Source organism: Stegodyphus dumicola, chromosome 4, assembly GCF_044657685.1.
Source record: "Stegodyphus dumicola isolate Sdum_Otavi_A_Nest chromosome 4, ASM4465768v1".
NCBI lineage: Eukaryota > Metazoa > Arthropoda > Arachnida > Araneae > Eresidae > Stegodyphus > Stegodyphus dumicola.
Window position 1 is genome coordinate 158,267,651 of NC_140771.1, and position 16,819 is coordinate 158,284,469.

General features: G+C 31.5%; 1 protein-coding gene across 9 annotated transcripts in view; it reads right to left on the reverse strand.

The window, feature by feature from the left end:
• Window positions 1–16,819, reverse strand: part of LOC118179562 (cytoplasmic dynein 2 light intermediate chain 1) — a 116,409-nt gene that overhangs the window by 58,191 nt on the left and 41,399 nt on the right. For all 9 annotated transcript variants that reach the window (XM_085815659.1, XM_085815653.1, XM_085815660.1 and 6 more), the window contains exons 7-8: window positions 11,391–11,571; window positions 9,707–9,775 (exon numbers count right to left, since the gene is read on the reverse strand). In XM_085815659.1, the coding sequence (XP_085671785.1) occupies window positions 9,707–9,775; window positions 11,391–11,571 (250 nt within the window). The remainder of the gene's footprint in view (window positions 1–9,706; window positions 9,776–11,390; window positions 11,572–16,819) is intronic.

Below are 16,819 nucleotides of genomic sequence, written 5' to 3' on the forward strand. Positions count from 1 at the left end.
AACTACGCAATCTGCAACATTAACTGAAATAAATAATTAGATAATTTTAGCTTAGCTTATACCGTATGTTATACATTAAACGCGCACTCGTAAACGTATTTTGCGCACGCACACAAGCATATTCGCAGCCGTAAAGGTCTTATGCGCATGCGTCAACGCGATGCATGCGCAGAAAGTTTGTAGCTTTGAGGTCCGGATTATGGGTGTCCCAATTAACAACTTTTGACTGTATACTGATGGCATACTCTACCTACCGTGTTGTAATACAAAATATCACCGTAGCTGAAGTACCTAGTGTTGCATGGGATTTATGCAAAGAGAAAAGGTTTCATTTAGCCAGATGGCGGGTAGCTTTTTTTTAAATCTCAAGCAGACAGTGATTTTATTCTTATTTTGGTTCACGTGAATTGTGCAAAATTTTACCACATTCAAATAAAGTGTAGAAAAATAAATAATAATAATCAGTGGTGGCTCGTAATGAGCACTGTGGAACTGCAGCACCCTCTATTTCCACTTATTATAATTTTTAATATTTAATAAAGTGTGCCCTTTAGTCTTTAATTCTTTCTTCATACTTTTTTTCTTTATACTTTATACTACATCAGAGGTATAATCCTTAAGCTTAATGTCAACTCCCAGTTTGTGAAAAAGGTACTTTGTTTGGAACTGCGCGCTTCACAGTTCCAGCGACGTGGTATTTGGCTGTTCTGCACATGCGCACACAGAAAGCAGCACGCCGAGCCAGGGAGAGAGAAAGCACTGCCGCTCTTGCAGTGCCGAAATTCTGGCGTGTTGTTGGGAAGTCAAAGTGATTTCTTTTTATTCCACACGTGTTGTATTCCTCCACAAAGTGGAACTTCATCACATGGACCATAGACAGAGTTCATAAAAATTTGCAACCTTTAAAAAATTGCCTTACTGAAATTCAATCAACATCAAATGTAAATCAAACTATTGCAAAAGCGACAGGAATTTTAAAATATCTAAATGATGATAACTTCTAGTTTTGTTTAGAGCCTTTTTATCAGATTATGCCTCATGTTGAAATAATATACAACTAATTGCAATCCAGAGAAATTAGTGTGTTCAAACAAAGTTAAATTTCAAAACTGCTATTTTAGAATTAAGAAATTCAAAGTACTGTGATAATTTTTCAAAGACACTGATGGCAGAAGCTAACGAAATATGTGATTTTATGCTATGTATTGGTATAATGCACAGATATTTTTCTCCACTAAATACTTAACAGCTGCTAAATTGTTTAACAAGAAATGCTAATAAACATTCTACAGAAGAAACAGTACTGACCACTGAAGCATATCCAATGATTGACAAAGAAAAGCTTGAAACTGAACTAAAAGTAGTCTATTGCAGGTCTGATATCTATGAATATTGCAAATTAAATGAGCTACTGAAATTTATCTTCGAAAATAATGTAGATGATGTTCTTAGTGAAATTACGAAACTGATAAAAATTCTCTTGAGAGTTCTCATGACTACATCAAAGGCAGAACGCTGCTTTTCAACATTGAAAAGAATGAAAACTTTTCTAAGAAGCACTCGGAATTCGGAAAGACTAAATGTGCTTGCATTGCTTTCAATAAAAAAAAATTTCCTTGGTTGTCATTCAGAGATCAAGGAGAAAATTATTGATCTTTTCGCGCAAATTCAAACAAAAAGAATGGATTTCATTTTTAAATAAATAGATATATATTGAACTGTAACAGTTTAGGTTAAAGTAATTAAGAAATGTCTGATTTTTTCTCGTAAGTTTTCATAATAAATTTTCTTTTTATACATGTTTGTTTCCTTTTACACAATTTTAAAGCAAAGGTTAAATTTTTTTAGAACAGCACTCCCACTAATTTTAGTTATGAGCCGCCACTGATAATAATAAAACTGAAAGGTTTCAGACTTTAAATTACATCTAAAGCTGTTTTTTCTTAAGATTTTGTGTCTTACCTTTATTTATTAAATATCATATTCTTTGCACTTAAACCATAAAATTCAGTTTAAAAGCAATATCGCAAAATAATTTTAAAATGAGTGTATCTTACAACAAAAATTCGTTAAAGTTTCACCAAAATTTGAAATCGATAATAAAACAAATTCCAAATTTCAAATTTGGGCTTCCAGATGCCCATATTCACTGGAGGATTACGTTATTCAAAATTGGATGGCTCTAGCTCCTGTTGTTTTATCACAATGCTAGAAATATGCATACATTTATGTAGATTCTTCATTATTTAATTTCTTCAAATATAATACAGGGTGATAATATTTGGTGGCAACAATTTGAGAAGTGAAGCAATGCTTGTAGTGAATCAAGGAAAAATGCCAAAACAAAATTAATAGTCTTTTTGGGCAAATTACCCCTTTGGACTAATAATGCAGAACTGACATGGTGCCATGTAATGATTTTCATAAAAGATAGTACTTTCTTTATTACTGGTTATATCTTTTTTTTTTTTTTTTTTTTTTTGATTGAGCTTTCAGAAATTTACCATCCACTTTGGCCAATTTCTTGAACTTTTTGATTTAATTGTAAAAAGAAGATAAAGAGCATACTTAAATTCTGTTTTAAAAGTTCTAAAGAGTAAATGAACAAGGCCCATTTAAAGATTTTAATAAGATCTGATGGCAGGAATGCAATAATGATGACATAAACTTAAGATGGGTGATGTTATTTCAAAATTGAAAATACATATCCATTTCTGGTTTAAAAAAATTACAAATTCCTTGCTAAGCACGTATCACTTCCACTGATAGCGGGAATGTAACAATGATGAAGTGAACCTCAGATAGCTCAGGTGAGTGCAACATTACAAGATAAATGCTCCAAGTATGGAACCCTATGGGATGGTTTCTTAAAATCTTATGATCTCATCTTTCAAAACCTTGTGATCTTCTTGTTTGCAAGTCTAGTGTGCAAACTTTCATTAAAATCAGACTACAACTGTAGATTTGTATGAATTACACACACACACACACCAAAAAAAAAAAAAAAAAAAAAAAAAAAAAAAAAAAACTAATGGACACTCTTTTTTATATACATAGATACAGATGACTTATTTCTAATGAGCTAAGTAAAAATCTTATTAGACATATCAATAATAAAATTCCTAACTTTACTTCTTGTATACAGCATCATTTGCATTCAAATTAAAGGCTAAATGATAACAATAAAAGTTTGCTCCAACATACAGATTGCAAGCTCCTCTTTACTCCCTTATTTTAATTTTGCTTAAATGGAAATATATTGTTTTATTTGTATATATATATATATATACTTCTCTTTATTACATTTTGTTGAGGGGAAATTTTTACTTATTTATGTAAAATTGACTGGGAATTATTGGTTATGTAAAATTGACTCGCAGTTGCAATATAGTCCAGTTTAAATGGCAAACAGTGATGAACTGTTCTAGTACTATGATGTAATGTTTTGATTATGTAATGTCTCATATTCTGTTATGTGATTTAGTGTAGAAATAAAATACGTTAAAAAAACTGAAGCAGCTTTTCTATTTGGAATGAAATATTTCAGATGGTAGCAAAGCATACTTAATTTAAATGAGCATACTTAATTTAAATTTTACTTTACTTAATTTAAAAAGCATACTTAATTTAAATGAGTGTACAGTTATTTTTTCAGAATTTATGTAAATGAAATTTTGCAAAAAGAAGTAAAATGGCTGCAAGTAAAAATGAAACAATTTTGAGTTTGGGATTTTTTTTTTTTTTACTTCAAATGTATAAATCTAGTCTTCTCAAACTTCTAATTTTTGTTTTCATCTTCGTATGCATCCTTGTTTACAGAAACTTTTGTCTTCGTTTATTTATATAATTTCCTTTATTCACTTGCTTTTCTTTCTTGAAAAAGGGATTAATTTTTTTTTGTCTTTGTAGTTATTTAAGAATACGCATTAATTTTTTAATGTCCTAATTTTTTTGCAATAATTGCTGCTTCATTGACTGAAATATTTGAATTTTGGATTAAAATTTGTTTTAAAAGCAGGAGTCTCTCTTATTCATGTGCCTTCTTTTCTTCTTGAATATTCGCAAGTTCCATTTTCATATATTCTGACCTCAGTTCTTTTCTAGGCATGCTTCTAAAGCTGTAACAAGATTTTTGTAGCTTTTTGAAAAGCTGCTTAGAGTGCTCTAATATAATTGTCCTTTATTTCTTCTCTGATTCCTCGCAGTTTGTCTATTACCTTGAGCATTTTATTGATGTGCTTGTATATGGTTTCTGCTTTTTTACGCATGCAGTTTTCTAAGAAGGTAACGTTTACTGGAGAGAATTTTTCCCCTCGCATGAATTTTCTTTGATTTTTTCCATATTTCCTTAGCAGTTGTTTTATTTCTTATATGTATAATTTGGTTTCTTCTATGAGTAATGGTAGTTTGTGCTCATTCATCTTGTTTTATCCACTCAATGGTAATTTCTTTTGGTGTATAATTTGCAATTAAATCCCAAAATTTCCTTTCTTTCAGAATCATTCCTAGTTTGCATTTTCATAGCTGATACTTGTTACTGTTTAATTTCACAACTCAGGTCATATTTTCACAGCTAGTAACCATTCTTGCTTCTGTTTTTTAAATGCATAATACACAACTACGTTAGATTTGCCTCACTTTTCAAAAACAGGCTTGGCTTTTTCGGATTATCCAGTGTTAATTTATGACAAAGTTTCTTTTCTGTTTTTATTTTATTTATTTATTTTTTTTCCTTAACAGCTTATCTCACTATGTTTCATGCATTTATAGCTGAGTCTAAAAAATTGTGTACATGAGTTTCTGTAGGATCAAATCTATTTTCAGTAAAATGGGGGGGGGGAGAAGTAATATCAGTTGGGCAGCTTCCTTGCTTCCATTTCCAATGGTGATTCTACAGAGAAAAAGGGAAGAAAGCTATTATTGACTGGTGTGAGAATAAAGGTTTAATTAGTGCTTAGTATGAATGCACAGTTTGTATGAAAGATATGCATCTGGCCGAGCGTAAGGATCGATTAGAGATATCGAATCAGATGAAATAAAAGTAGAAAGGTGAATTTTACAATGGGCACCTCAGTCACCAAACTGCTCTCATGCTGACAAGATGCACTGTCTTGCTGGGATAGGCAATTTGCATTGCTAAGAAACTGGCATAAACTGAATATGTGGTCCAAGTGTTCTAATTTTTGGCACATTATAAGAGGAGTACACAGGCAGTTGTCAGAATGAATTTGAAAACTTAATAGCCAGTTCTGCTTATTCACATTACTCAACCCATGGTTTCCACTTTGATTTTAAATGAATGAAGGCTAACAATCTTCAGTCTCCATAAATTCAACCATAACAGATATAGGGATGCATCTACTAAGGGAAAAAAATTTGCTCATTCAATGTTCTACATAAAATTCACATATGGTACACCCATCCTAACAGTCGATTTAAATGGCGATTCATATATGACACACCCGGCTTTGTGATACAGTTAATGACCTAAGCATGTATGACATACTTGTCTCCAAAGGGACAAAGTGGGTGTTTGGTGGTATTGATAAGAGGAAGTGAAAGATGTTTTATAATTTTTTTTTTTTTTTTTTTTTTAGTTTGTGGAATAAAAGTTTGTGCACAAAAGAGGCTTTGTTAGACTTGATTTCTCAGGAAATCTTGCCTGGAAACACAATTATCCCCAACTGTTAGAAATCATATGATTGTTTCAGTAATCAAGGTTTTAAACATTTGTCAATGAACTATTATGATGTATAAAGACTCTGAATTGGTTGATGCCCATTACAACTGAGGGCAGGTGCAGCCAGATTAACCAGGAGCTGAATTTTTTTATTCCTACTTTGTTGAATCTCTGTGGCATCTAGGGTACCATGATCAAAAGGAGGATTTGCCCCAGGTCTACATGAATTATATTAAAGAACTGCATGTGCCATTGTCAAAGCATTTATCATATTTACCTTATTAGAACATGTTCTTTGTGGAAGTGATGGAACAACAATCAATTAAGAACAACTTACACCCGATTAATGAAAACCAACAGTCAGTTAGCAGCGATTAAATTATAAAATACTTAGGGCACAGTATGTGATACTCATTCTAGGTATCATGTATACCTCAACTGCTAAGCTAAGAAAATCTAGTCAGATTAAACCTAAGAAATACACAATCATGTAACAAAAAAAAGGTTGCCATAACAATGGAAAAACAGAGACATTTAGGGGTTACCAGAAAAGCAGTGGCAATATTTGGCACCAAGAGAGCATTCGAGACACATTCTTTTCTGCACCAGAAGCTATGAATTAAGCAGATGGCTATTAGTGGGTTTGCCAAGAGAAAAGTGCCAATACTAATCACTGTACGAGATTTGTAATGAAGGGTAGACAGTTCGAAGAAAGCCAAGAGGAATATCATTATTATTATATTTTAATATTTTCCTATCCACAGGTGTATGATCTTTGAAACAAATCTGCTTATGAATGAGGTAAATAAAAATGTGGTTGACTGGAGGAATTTTTGCACAGAAGTGTTAATGGATGTATGTAGGAAAAAGGTTGAAATGAATGGTTGTCACAGAGTGATTCTGAAGATTGATGACAGAAAATTTGGTAAAAGAAAGTATAATATGGGTAGAAAGGTGAAAGGAAAGTCTGTGTTTGGTGTTATTAAAGGAGGGATAAAAAAATATAGTAAATAAATCAGCATGTCATTTCAGGAAAAGCTCAAGTCTGCGCATAAAAAAAAACAGGATGTAGATATTAAAATTATACGGATTTAATATATATGTATAATATTCAATATCATGTTTTCAAGACAAGAAAATGCAAATTGAATTTGCTGAATCAACTAACTACATTAGTGTGCAAAACTTATGAAACGTTTCTGATTTTGACCATAATTTTGCAAAACCTCAATTGGGATACGTCAAATTCATACCACAGATGCACAATGTACTACTTAAAAAATGAGAATAGTACAATACAGTCAAAAGTCGTTAATTCAGACACCTATAATCCGGAATGATCTATAATCCGGACCTCAAAGCTACAAACTTTCTGCGCATGCGTCGCGTTGACCTTTACGGCTGCGCATAATACGTTTACGCATGCACGTTTAATGTATAATGGATGGTATAAGCTAAAATTATCTAATTATCTATTTCAGTTAATGTTGCAGATTGCGTTGTTCCTTAAACTTCGAATTGGATCCAGCTTATTATTTTTTGCAGCCTGTTAGGGCAATTTTATAAAAGTAAGCTTGAACTTTCGATTATGTCAAATAGAATTTCCGATGCTGGAGCTCCCAAAGGATGTACAAAGCGAAAGTATGTTTCGATGTCCATCAAAAAGTGGAATTGCTGCAAAAAGTGGATAAAGGCATATCCTTTGTTTCTCTAACCATTCCGAAATCTGTTTATCAATTCCACGCTGCTCTGCGGCGCGGGGGGGGGGGGAACGCCGCGGCGCGCAATGAATTGGAAGTTGATCTGTCAGCACTATCCTTATCTTCAAGGCAGATTTTTTTTTTATTTGGCTTATAATTCCTTACTAAATGTAGTATTTCATCTAGATGTACTCCGTCTTTGATATGATTTAAATCAAATTCCTCGTCATTATAATTCGTTTCTGATAGTAAAGAAAGTGACACAGAGGTTATTGAAAACGAAAAAATTTCTATTGACAAATTAGTCGGTATTCTCGATACAACAATTATAGGACTTGAACAGCGGAACTTTGTAACTGAACAAAAAATTATGTCTGTTTATAGAATTAAAGAGAAAGTATTATCACATAAAATGAAGCAACTTAAACAACTTACATTGAAAGAAATGTTTAATAAAGTAAACAAAAATATTAAGCTCTTTTTTTTTTTTTTTGGTAAATTTTGATACCCTTTAGATCATAATTGTTCTTTATATCATAAATTACAGTTTCATATTTTTAATTTTATAATTTCTACATGCCATCTTACCAGATTTAAACTGATGATCTATAATCCGGAAAAATCGATAAACCGGAATCGCAGAAGTCCCGATTAATGACTTTTGACTGTAGCAAAAAATAACAAAAGTGAATAGGCCACATACAGTATGGAATGAAGAGAAAAGGACTTTATACACATAATGATTGGTACAAACAACTGCCTGGCCAAGAGTGAAAACAACAAACCAAAGAGTCTTAGTTAGGGATACAATCTCACCTAACTTCAATGGTTACGTTGTACTACCTGTCGATACTGAACATCAAATTATCTAACAGTTCTTGGAGTAAGAGTTCCCATTCTTCAAGGAGAATCTGTTTCAGTTGTCTGGTGTTCTCCATAGTATAAGATCATGCTGCTAGGCATCTCCCTTAAATATCCCAAGCAGGTTCAATAGGATTTAACTCAGTGGAGAACGATGGCTAATCCATTCTGCGAATATTGAAGCTCCTCAACAGCACGAGTACTGCATACATTATCATCGATAAAAACATAGTCAGGACTATTGGCATCCCAGAAAAGATGCATGTGAGGGGAGGATAACTTCATCACAGTAATGATTTTCAGTAAGTGAAACTCAGTCAAAAATGTGGCTCTATCCATCCACTCATTATTATTCCTTCCCATACAAGCATGCCAGGACCATCTCAATATTAGTTGGATGAAAGCATGTCCTACCTCTCTCCATATTAACTAGCACTGAGAATCCTTTGTCAGACTGAAATTATTCTCATCAATAAACAGGATGTGACAGCATTGACGAGATGCCATGTTTACGTTCTTTAAACAACTGTAAACAGTGCCATCGATGGGCTAATGTCAATGATATGCAGTGTTCAAGATGATGGGTGAATAGGCTATTTTCATAAAGTTGTTTGGTCACAATAAACTGGGACACCTGTCATCTGGTTGCTGAATGTAACTGCTGATCAATATTGCCTGCTGTTTGGTTTCGATCTCTTTTCACCTGCAGGGTGACATATTGATCCTCAGTCACTGTTGTTTTCCTTGGCTGACCACCACGAACCTTTCTTATAGCTGTGTCTGTCAAACAAACACTTTTATTGATAACAAAGTTTGGGCGATAGATGTCAAACTACGCTCCTCCTCAAGTTTGCCAATTGTTCTACCATGTGTAACAGTGTCCTGATGTTTTCTTGCAGCTATACTGCATGTGCAATCTCACTTTCACCTGCAGAAGAATGCCTGGAAATATGTCTTCTTTTTGAGCTGCCTTGCACTGTGTTTTGCATGTCCTGATGTAACCTCTAACATCACGGTGCTAATATTTACACATGCATCACCTTTCTATACTGAGTTGGCTTTTCAATGTACTGATTTAAAAAAAAAAGCCCTTTTCAACAAATTCATGGCTGAATGCTGAAAAGTGAGTTTGCTGCTTAATTTTTGCACACTAGTATACAATAAGATATACAAAACTGTGACCCCTCTTTACACAATATATGTTTTCAGACATGTAATTAATTTAAACAATAAGAGAAATAAATCAAGAATAAATTTGAAATCCACTACAAATTAAATTAGAATGCATTTCTGACATACAATTTGAAACAATATATGTTACTTTTAAAGGATACATATTTCTGATGATCATTTAATCAAAGAAGTTAAGCTAAAATATTATTCACTATGGAATAATAGAAACGACCTATTAGAATATTCCCAAATAAAACTTTTATGAAAGGAAATAATATAAAATTAAACTTACTTGAAAAATATCATATTTTGAACCTACTATCAGAAGTGGCACAGGAAATGGATCAATAGAACTTGAATCCTAAACACATAAACACAAAAATGAATAAAAAATTATTGATAAGTTATTAAATATTATATTCAGACTCCCAGTTAAATGAAAATCTTAATTTTCAGTCCGATGCTAATATACAGGTCATCTCAAAAGTCTGAAATGGCTCCATTATTCTTAACATATAGATCAAATTAATCATGACATTCTGTTAATGCGCCTTTCATGATGGCAAGATCAATCATCTAACAACTGTGCTTGATTCTGGATGCCAGATGCTGCAGATAGGTAATTTTATCAAAATAAATCATGAAGCCTCAGCATAAATCCTATAGTCATTTCACTGATAAAAATTAAATAATGTATAGTATAGTTGATTTATAAGGAATTCACATGAAAGGGAAATAAAATTTGGTCAATAAACAAAAGTCAGTAAGGAATTCAATGCAATTCCAAACTTTTCCAAAACTCTGCTATATCTCTTGTGATTCACAAAATTCAAATTTTATAATTATTAATTTTCTGCTTTTGCTAAAGATTTAAATATAGTGATACCTCTTTATGACAGAATCATTATTTAACACCTGTGGTTCCAAACAACTTTGCTCTTCTGCTGTGGAGGTGAAAACATGACATGATTTTCAATACAATGTTTATGATTTCAGAAATGATGGTCACTTCAGAGGTGATTGCCTACAATAACTGGTCACCATTAGATATTTACTATATTTAATGTACTTACATCTAGATATTGTGTATGTAGATTATATGAAGACAAAAACACACTGAGATATGATAGTTACATATTATAAAATTAATAATATATGCCAAACATTGTAAATACAAAAATTTGGGGGCTAAGAAAATTTAAAAGTATAAAATTTAGTTTAAAATTATGTATAGTAAAATTTTCTTTGCCTGATGATTCCAGATGAGTTTGATAATCTCTGAAAGTGGTCCTTTCAAGGACTATAATTATCAGGATGTTCTATGCTATTAGTTAATTATGATCTAAAATATGCTGGTCACTGTTATAGATGGTCATTGAAGGAAGCTATTCATTCAGAAAGGCTTCATAAAATAGGTAGCTGATTCTCAGATTTTATTTCTGTTAATATCTAAAAAATATTTTAACTTAGATAATAAGTATTAATAATAACTAAATGGCAAATACTCAAAATCAAGTAACTGTTACTTATAATTTGACTTTAAAAAAAAGAAAATGCTTGCAGTGAAGATTTTCAGTCTCCATACTATGTTGCATCATCCTCAAGCAATTGTGCAGATGCATAGCAAGATAATATTAGGTAGGTTTTCTTACAGACCATTTTTCACTTTCAACGTTAGTTGAAACATTGGGTGGGTTTTTTTGTTAATGATTAATTTGTCCCGTTCAACATAAATTTCAAACTGCTTATGTGAAATGTAGAACACTGAAAAATAGCATAGAAAATGGATACGAATAAAAACAGTAAAAAGTATAAAACTTTGCTTGGAATTAAAAATTGCATTTCTTTAGCTTCATATTTTACTATTAATTATTTCCTTCTCATAAAATTATTACTTTTTAAATCCTGTTCTTGCAATATGTTTCAAATTTTGCATATAACATTTGAATGTGTGACAAAAAAAAATTCCTACTTACTTCGTGACCTTCAGGAATTCGATTCCTAGCTAGTTGGTACAATGATTTCTTTAAATTTGGATCACCTGATTCATTTAAAACATTGTCAATGCGATTTTTAATAGCATTCAATAATGTTTCCATGGTATACCACATTTCTTCAGGCTTTGAAAGATCCAAAACAAGCACAACACTTAAGCTTCTAAAGTGAAAAGAATAACATGTTTTTTGGTTTCAGTTTGAACTTCAAATAAGCCATTAAAGCTGATAATACACATAAATTATCTTTGAGTTTTAAACTTTTAAAAGTTGCCTGAGAAAATAATTCAAATTGTTAAAATTGAAAGTGAGTTACACTTCAGAATTTGTTTAAGAATCCCCCCCCCCTCCAAAGAAACCAGAAAGGCCAATGAATAAGGAACAAAACAGGCATGACATCAGAACATGAGGGATCTTGAGTTTTCAAATGCATTCTTTAATAGAGAAGAATAAAATAGTTAACAATAGAAAGGGGAAAAAAAGAAAATCTCAGACAATAGGAAAAATATAAATGTGAGAAAGCATGTAAATAAGGAAATATGAGAAGTGGGGAAAATGAAAATAAGAAGAGAAACACATGGGAGAAATTCATCTTCAACAAATATATTTATGATAAAATATGTTTTTGCTCCTACTTTCAACAATTTAGGTAGTTTACAGACTTTTCAAGGTAATGCTAAATTTCTTAAAAACAATAATCAGTTTTATGATGACCAAAATTTTATTAAATTTTTTAAATTACATATTTCAAATTTCCAATTGAAAATTCTGATTGAACAAAAATTTTATTACTAATCTGTAAAAGTTTCTTTAAGTGCAAATACAACGAAACCTTTCTAAAATTACCACACACCCATGGCTGGTTTCCTGGTAATCTTACTGAACATGACTATAGGTAATGTTCAATATCATAATTCTCAGAAATAAATATAAAGCCCATTAATGGATGAATGAGTATGACTACCAAGCTCTAGTGATTCATTCTGGATTTGGTTCTTAGCAAAAAGATTGGCTTTATGAGGTTTTCATAGTCTTCTCCATATGCAATATGACTACAAGAAAATTTTCTTTGGAAATTTCTTTATGAAGGCTCTGCTGCTAAGGAACCCTTGCATGCTTTGTTGCAATCAAAGGTATTTACATAAAAATTTAACCACCTTAATAGAAGTCACCAAATTTATAAAGGTGCCAAACTCTGGCAACCATGTGAATAACCATTATTCCAGCAACCATCCTCATAATTATCCTTCAGGTCAAGGAATGCCGCCATTTTCACACAAATTCTTTTTTGTTGTATTTCAAGTTCCAATGGTTTTTATAAATAAATCCTGCTATTTTTTGCCCTAAACTTAGTTTTAAAACACATACTTGTGGAATTTGCCAACAATGGAAAAATAAAGTAAAATTTCTGCAAGCATACAGAATTTTGCTGAAACTTTTCTCAAGGAAACAATGAGTTAATGCATTTTCTCATTTAATTGCTGCTGCGAAGGATTACCTGAAGCCAAGTCTCTGCACTTCTCTGATGACTTTTTAAGCAAAAACAGATCACTGTGTACTTCAGGAGAAGAATATTACTAAAAAATTACAGAAAGATTCAAAGAAGAATGTGTTTTATTTTCTTAATCTATCAAGTGATCATTATTTAATAAGTAAAATTTGTATTTTAACCCTTTGAGCAGCCGACAATTTTAGATCTGTCATGAAGAGCTGCATTTATTAGCTAAATTTGTATAATTACCCATTTTAGTCTCTATTTTCATAAACTTACATTCATTAAGATGATATTTGCATTATTAAAAAAGTAAGAAAAGAAAATACCTTAAATTATAATCTAATATATGTCAAGTGATAAAAAATCTGATGGCCGGATAAAGCCAGTCATGGCACTCAAAAGGTTAAATTGCTGAAGTATGTCTCCTTTTCATATGTCGATAATGTTTACAGATAAATATTAATAGCTCAGGGATCCTTCTAAAAAAATGCAAGAAAGCCACCAACTCACACCCGATATGTAATCTATAAATACTTTTTCAGTTCTAAGTTATGCAAAGGTGGTTTAAATCACCAAACTGTGAAAAGGTGGTGTCATTAAAATATAAGTACCTAATCAAGTACCCAATTAGTCAAACGAAAACATTGGTCACTCTCAGAGATAGCCATTTTAATAAAATGGCAGCTGTAAGAGATTTCACCACATATAAAAGGTAAATGATTTAAAAAATTTTAAATCAAACTTACTCCTGAAGGAACATGAAACCAGTTACCAGATCTTTAAATATTTCAATGCTATGCTTCAATATAATTTTTTATATTAAATAACTGCTCTTAATTCAAAATACTAATATTACGTTTCAATATAAGGATGTCACATACCAGCATATGTCATAGGAATATAACAAGGAAAATGTCTATTATTTTAAATTTTACTTGTTCGTAATTTTCTTAAATCTTAGCAAAGCTTAAACCATTATTTAACAAGAAAATCTTTTATATACTTTCCTAAGATTGTTCAATTGTTAAATTAACATAAATCTAAAAAAGACAATCATTCTCATTTGTGCATGTAATATTTTTAAACACCAAGGTCTCAAAATAAGTTTTATAGATGATCATTATTACTATAACAAGCATATGAAACATAAATGGTTCATATGTCAAACAAATAGAAAATGCATTTCTTTAAAGGCTGTCTGATGTGACTTAATGTGCTAGAAGGATTGCCATTAGTGGGCCCAAATATTAAAATAGCACCACAGTTATTTGAGCTAAAAATGAAAAAAGCACTTTTTTCTGCATATAAATGTTAAAAGCAATTTCCCTCCCTTTTATTCAGATTTTACACACATATTCAAAAGTGAATGTTTTTCTTCCAGAAGAGCATGAAAATGATAATAAACTTTAAAGGTATACAAATGAATATGTACAAATTAAAACTCTGAATATTTATGGAAATAAACGTTTCAAACCAAACATTAAAAAATTATGCAATTTATTTAACATATAGTTATTTCTTTACTAATTAATTAACCAATTAATTGATTAACCTCTTTCTTTGTTATAAAAGAATAAATTACTGTAATCAAATAACATATAACAAAATATATGTCTGAGTAAACATGTATCTTTATGTTCCTTATTCTATGCATTTGTACCATCTATGACAATGAATTTTCCTATTGCGGATTATTCTTCCAGGGAGAAATATTTACGTATACACCTACAGTTAATGAGTTCTAAGATTTACTGTCACTTGGTAACAATGTAGAACTTTTCAGACACCATGCTATAACCAGAAAATGCCATGCTATGACCTTCAGACACAGCATGTGTTTGGTAAATAATGATATACTGCAGCAGTATAATAACTATTGTGCAATGTAATGGCATGCAAACTACAAATAAACCACATCATAAGTGGAGTAAATTAATTTTAACTAAAAATGATTTTCACTGAAGATTTGAATTTGCTATGCTATTTGAATTAAACAGTTTGATATCTTTGTTCCCAAAGAAATGTACAGGTTAAAAAAATAAATAACAAAAAGGGGCCTACGAGCTACTTTTTCCCCCCTTTCATTTAAGTAGTTGTAGTGCGAGAGTCACGCCACACTAAAAATTTTGAAATTAACTAAATAGTACAAATTAAACTCAACATTAGGTGTATTCAAAGTAGTCCCCTCCAACATCAATGTATTTTTATAGGTGAATTTCCATAGAGTAAATGCTTGAAGCCATTCATTTCATGGAATTGATGAAATACAGTCAAAAGTCGTTAATTCGGACACCCATAATCCGGAATGATCTATAATCTGGACCTCAAAGCTAAAAACTTTCTGCGCATGCGCCACGTTGGCACATGCGCACAGGCGTTTTACGCGTGCGCATAAGACCTTGACTACTGCGCATATGCGTGTGCGCAACTGCAGAATACATTTTCGCCTGCACGTTTAATGTATAACGGACGGTGTAAGCTAAAATTATCTAATTATCTATTTCAGTTAATGTTAATGATTGCATTGTTCCTTAATCTTCGAATTGGATCCCGCTTATTATTTTTTGCAGACTGTAAGAGCAATTTTATAAAAGTAAACTTGAACTTTCGATTATGTCAAATAGAATTTCCGATGCTGGAACTTCCAAAGGATCTACAAAACGAAAGTATGTTTCGATGTCCAACAAACAAGAAGTGGAATTGCTGCAAAAAATGGATAAAGACATGAAGAATGTGACAGAGAGGTTAGTGAAAACGAAAAAATTTCGATTGACAAGTTAGTCGGTATTCTCGACACAGCAATCAACGGGCCTTGAACAGCGGAACTTTGTAACTGAACAAGAAATTATGTCTGTTTATAGAATTAAAGAGAAAGTATTATCACATAAAATGAAGCAACTTAAACAACTTACATTGAAAGGAATGTTTAATAAAGTAAACAAATAAATATTAAGCTTTTTTTTTTTTTTTTTTTTTTTTTTTTGTAAATTTTGATACCCTTTAGATCATAATTGTTCTTTATTTCATAAATTATGGTTTCATATTTTTAATTTTAGAATTTCTGCATGCCATCTTACCAGATTTAAACTGATAATCTATAATCCGGAAAAATTGATAATCTGGAATCGCCGAAGTCCTGACAAGTCCGGATTAACGACTTTTGATTGTATATGCTTTTATGGTCTCTTAAAATCCTCATCTTTGGAATGAAAATAATAGTCATGTAAATTTTGTATTAGATTTAAAAATAGCCAAAAGTTACACATAGCAAGATCAGAAGAATAAGGGGATGTTCTATAACTTGAATGTGATTTTCTTCAAGAAATTCAACTGTTGATCATGCTAAATGAGAAGATGCATTATCATTTTGAAGCACGAGTCCCCAAATTTTCACTTCTAAAAGAATTTATGGAAGAAATTTAGTGGTGAACGAGTTAGTTGAACTGTCCTCCAACCTCTTACTTGATCGCTTTAGAAAAAAAGCATACATTACATTTTTCATTGTTTGCTGTCCTTTCACCATTCTTGATTTGGGGTCATCTTCTAAGTCACATAATTTACTTTCTTGACATATTAAAATGCCAAAAAATGGTATGTACATCTCACCAAAAGTTATAGTACCATCATTAACTAATTTTAGGGTTTCATTACTGATTCTGACAGTTGGTGATTACTGATTCTGACATTTTGGTGTTCCATTAATTTAGGGGGAACCGAATGACAAACCAATTTTCTTCATATTCAGTTCTTCGTGAATAATTTTATGTATAACTGTAGATCCAATATTAAGTTCTCTCTGTATCATTTGATAGATGCAGTGATTATAATTGATTAACATTTTTCATATGGCTGACAGATATCCTGGGACTACAGCTGACAAAGGTCTTCCTGTAGGTTTTTCAACCAGGAGAGAATT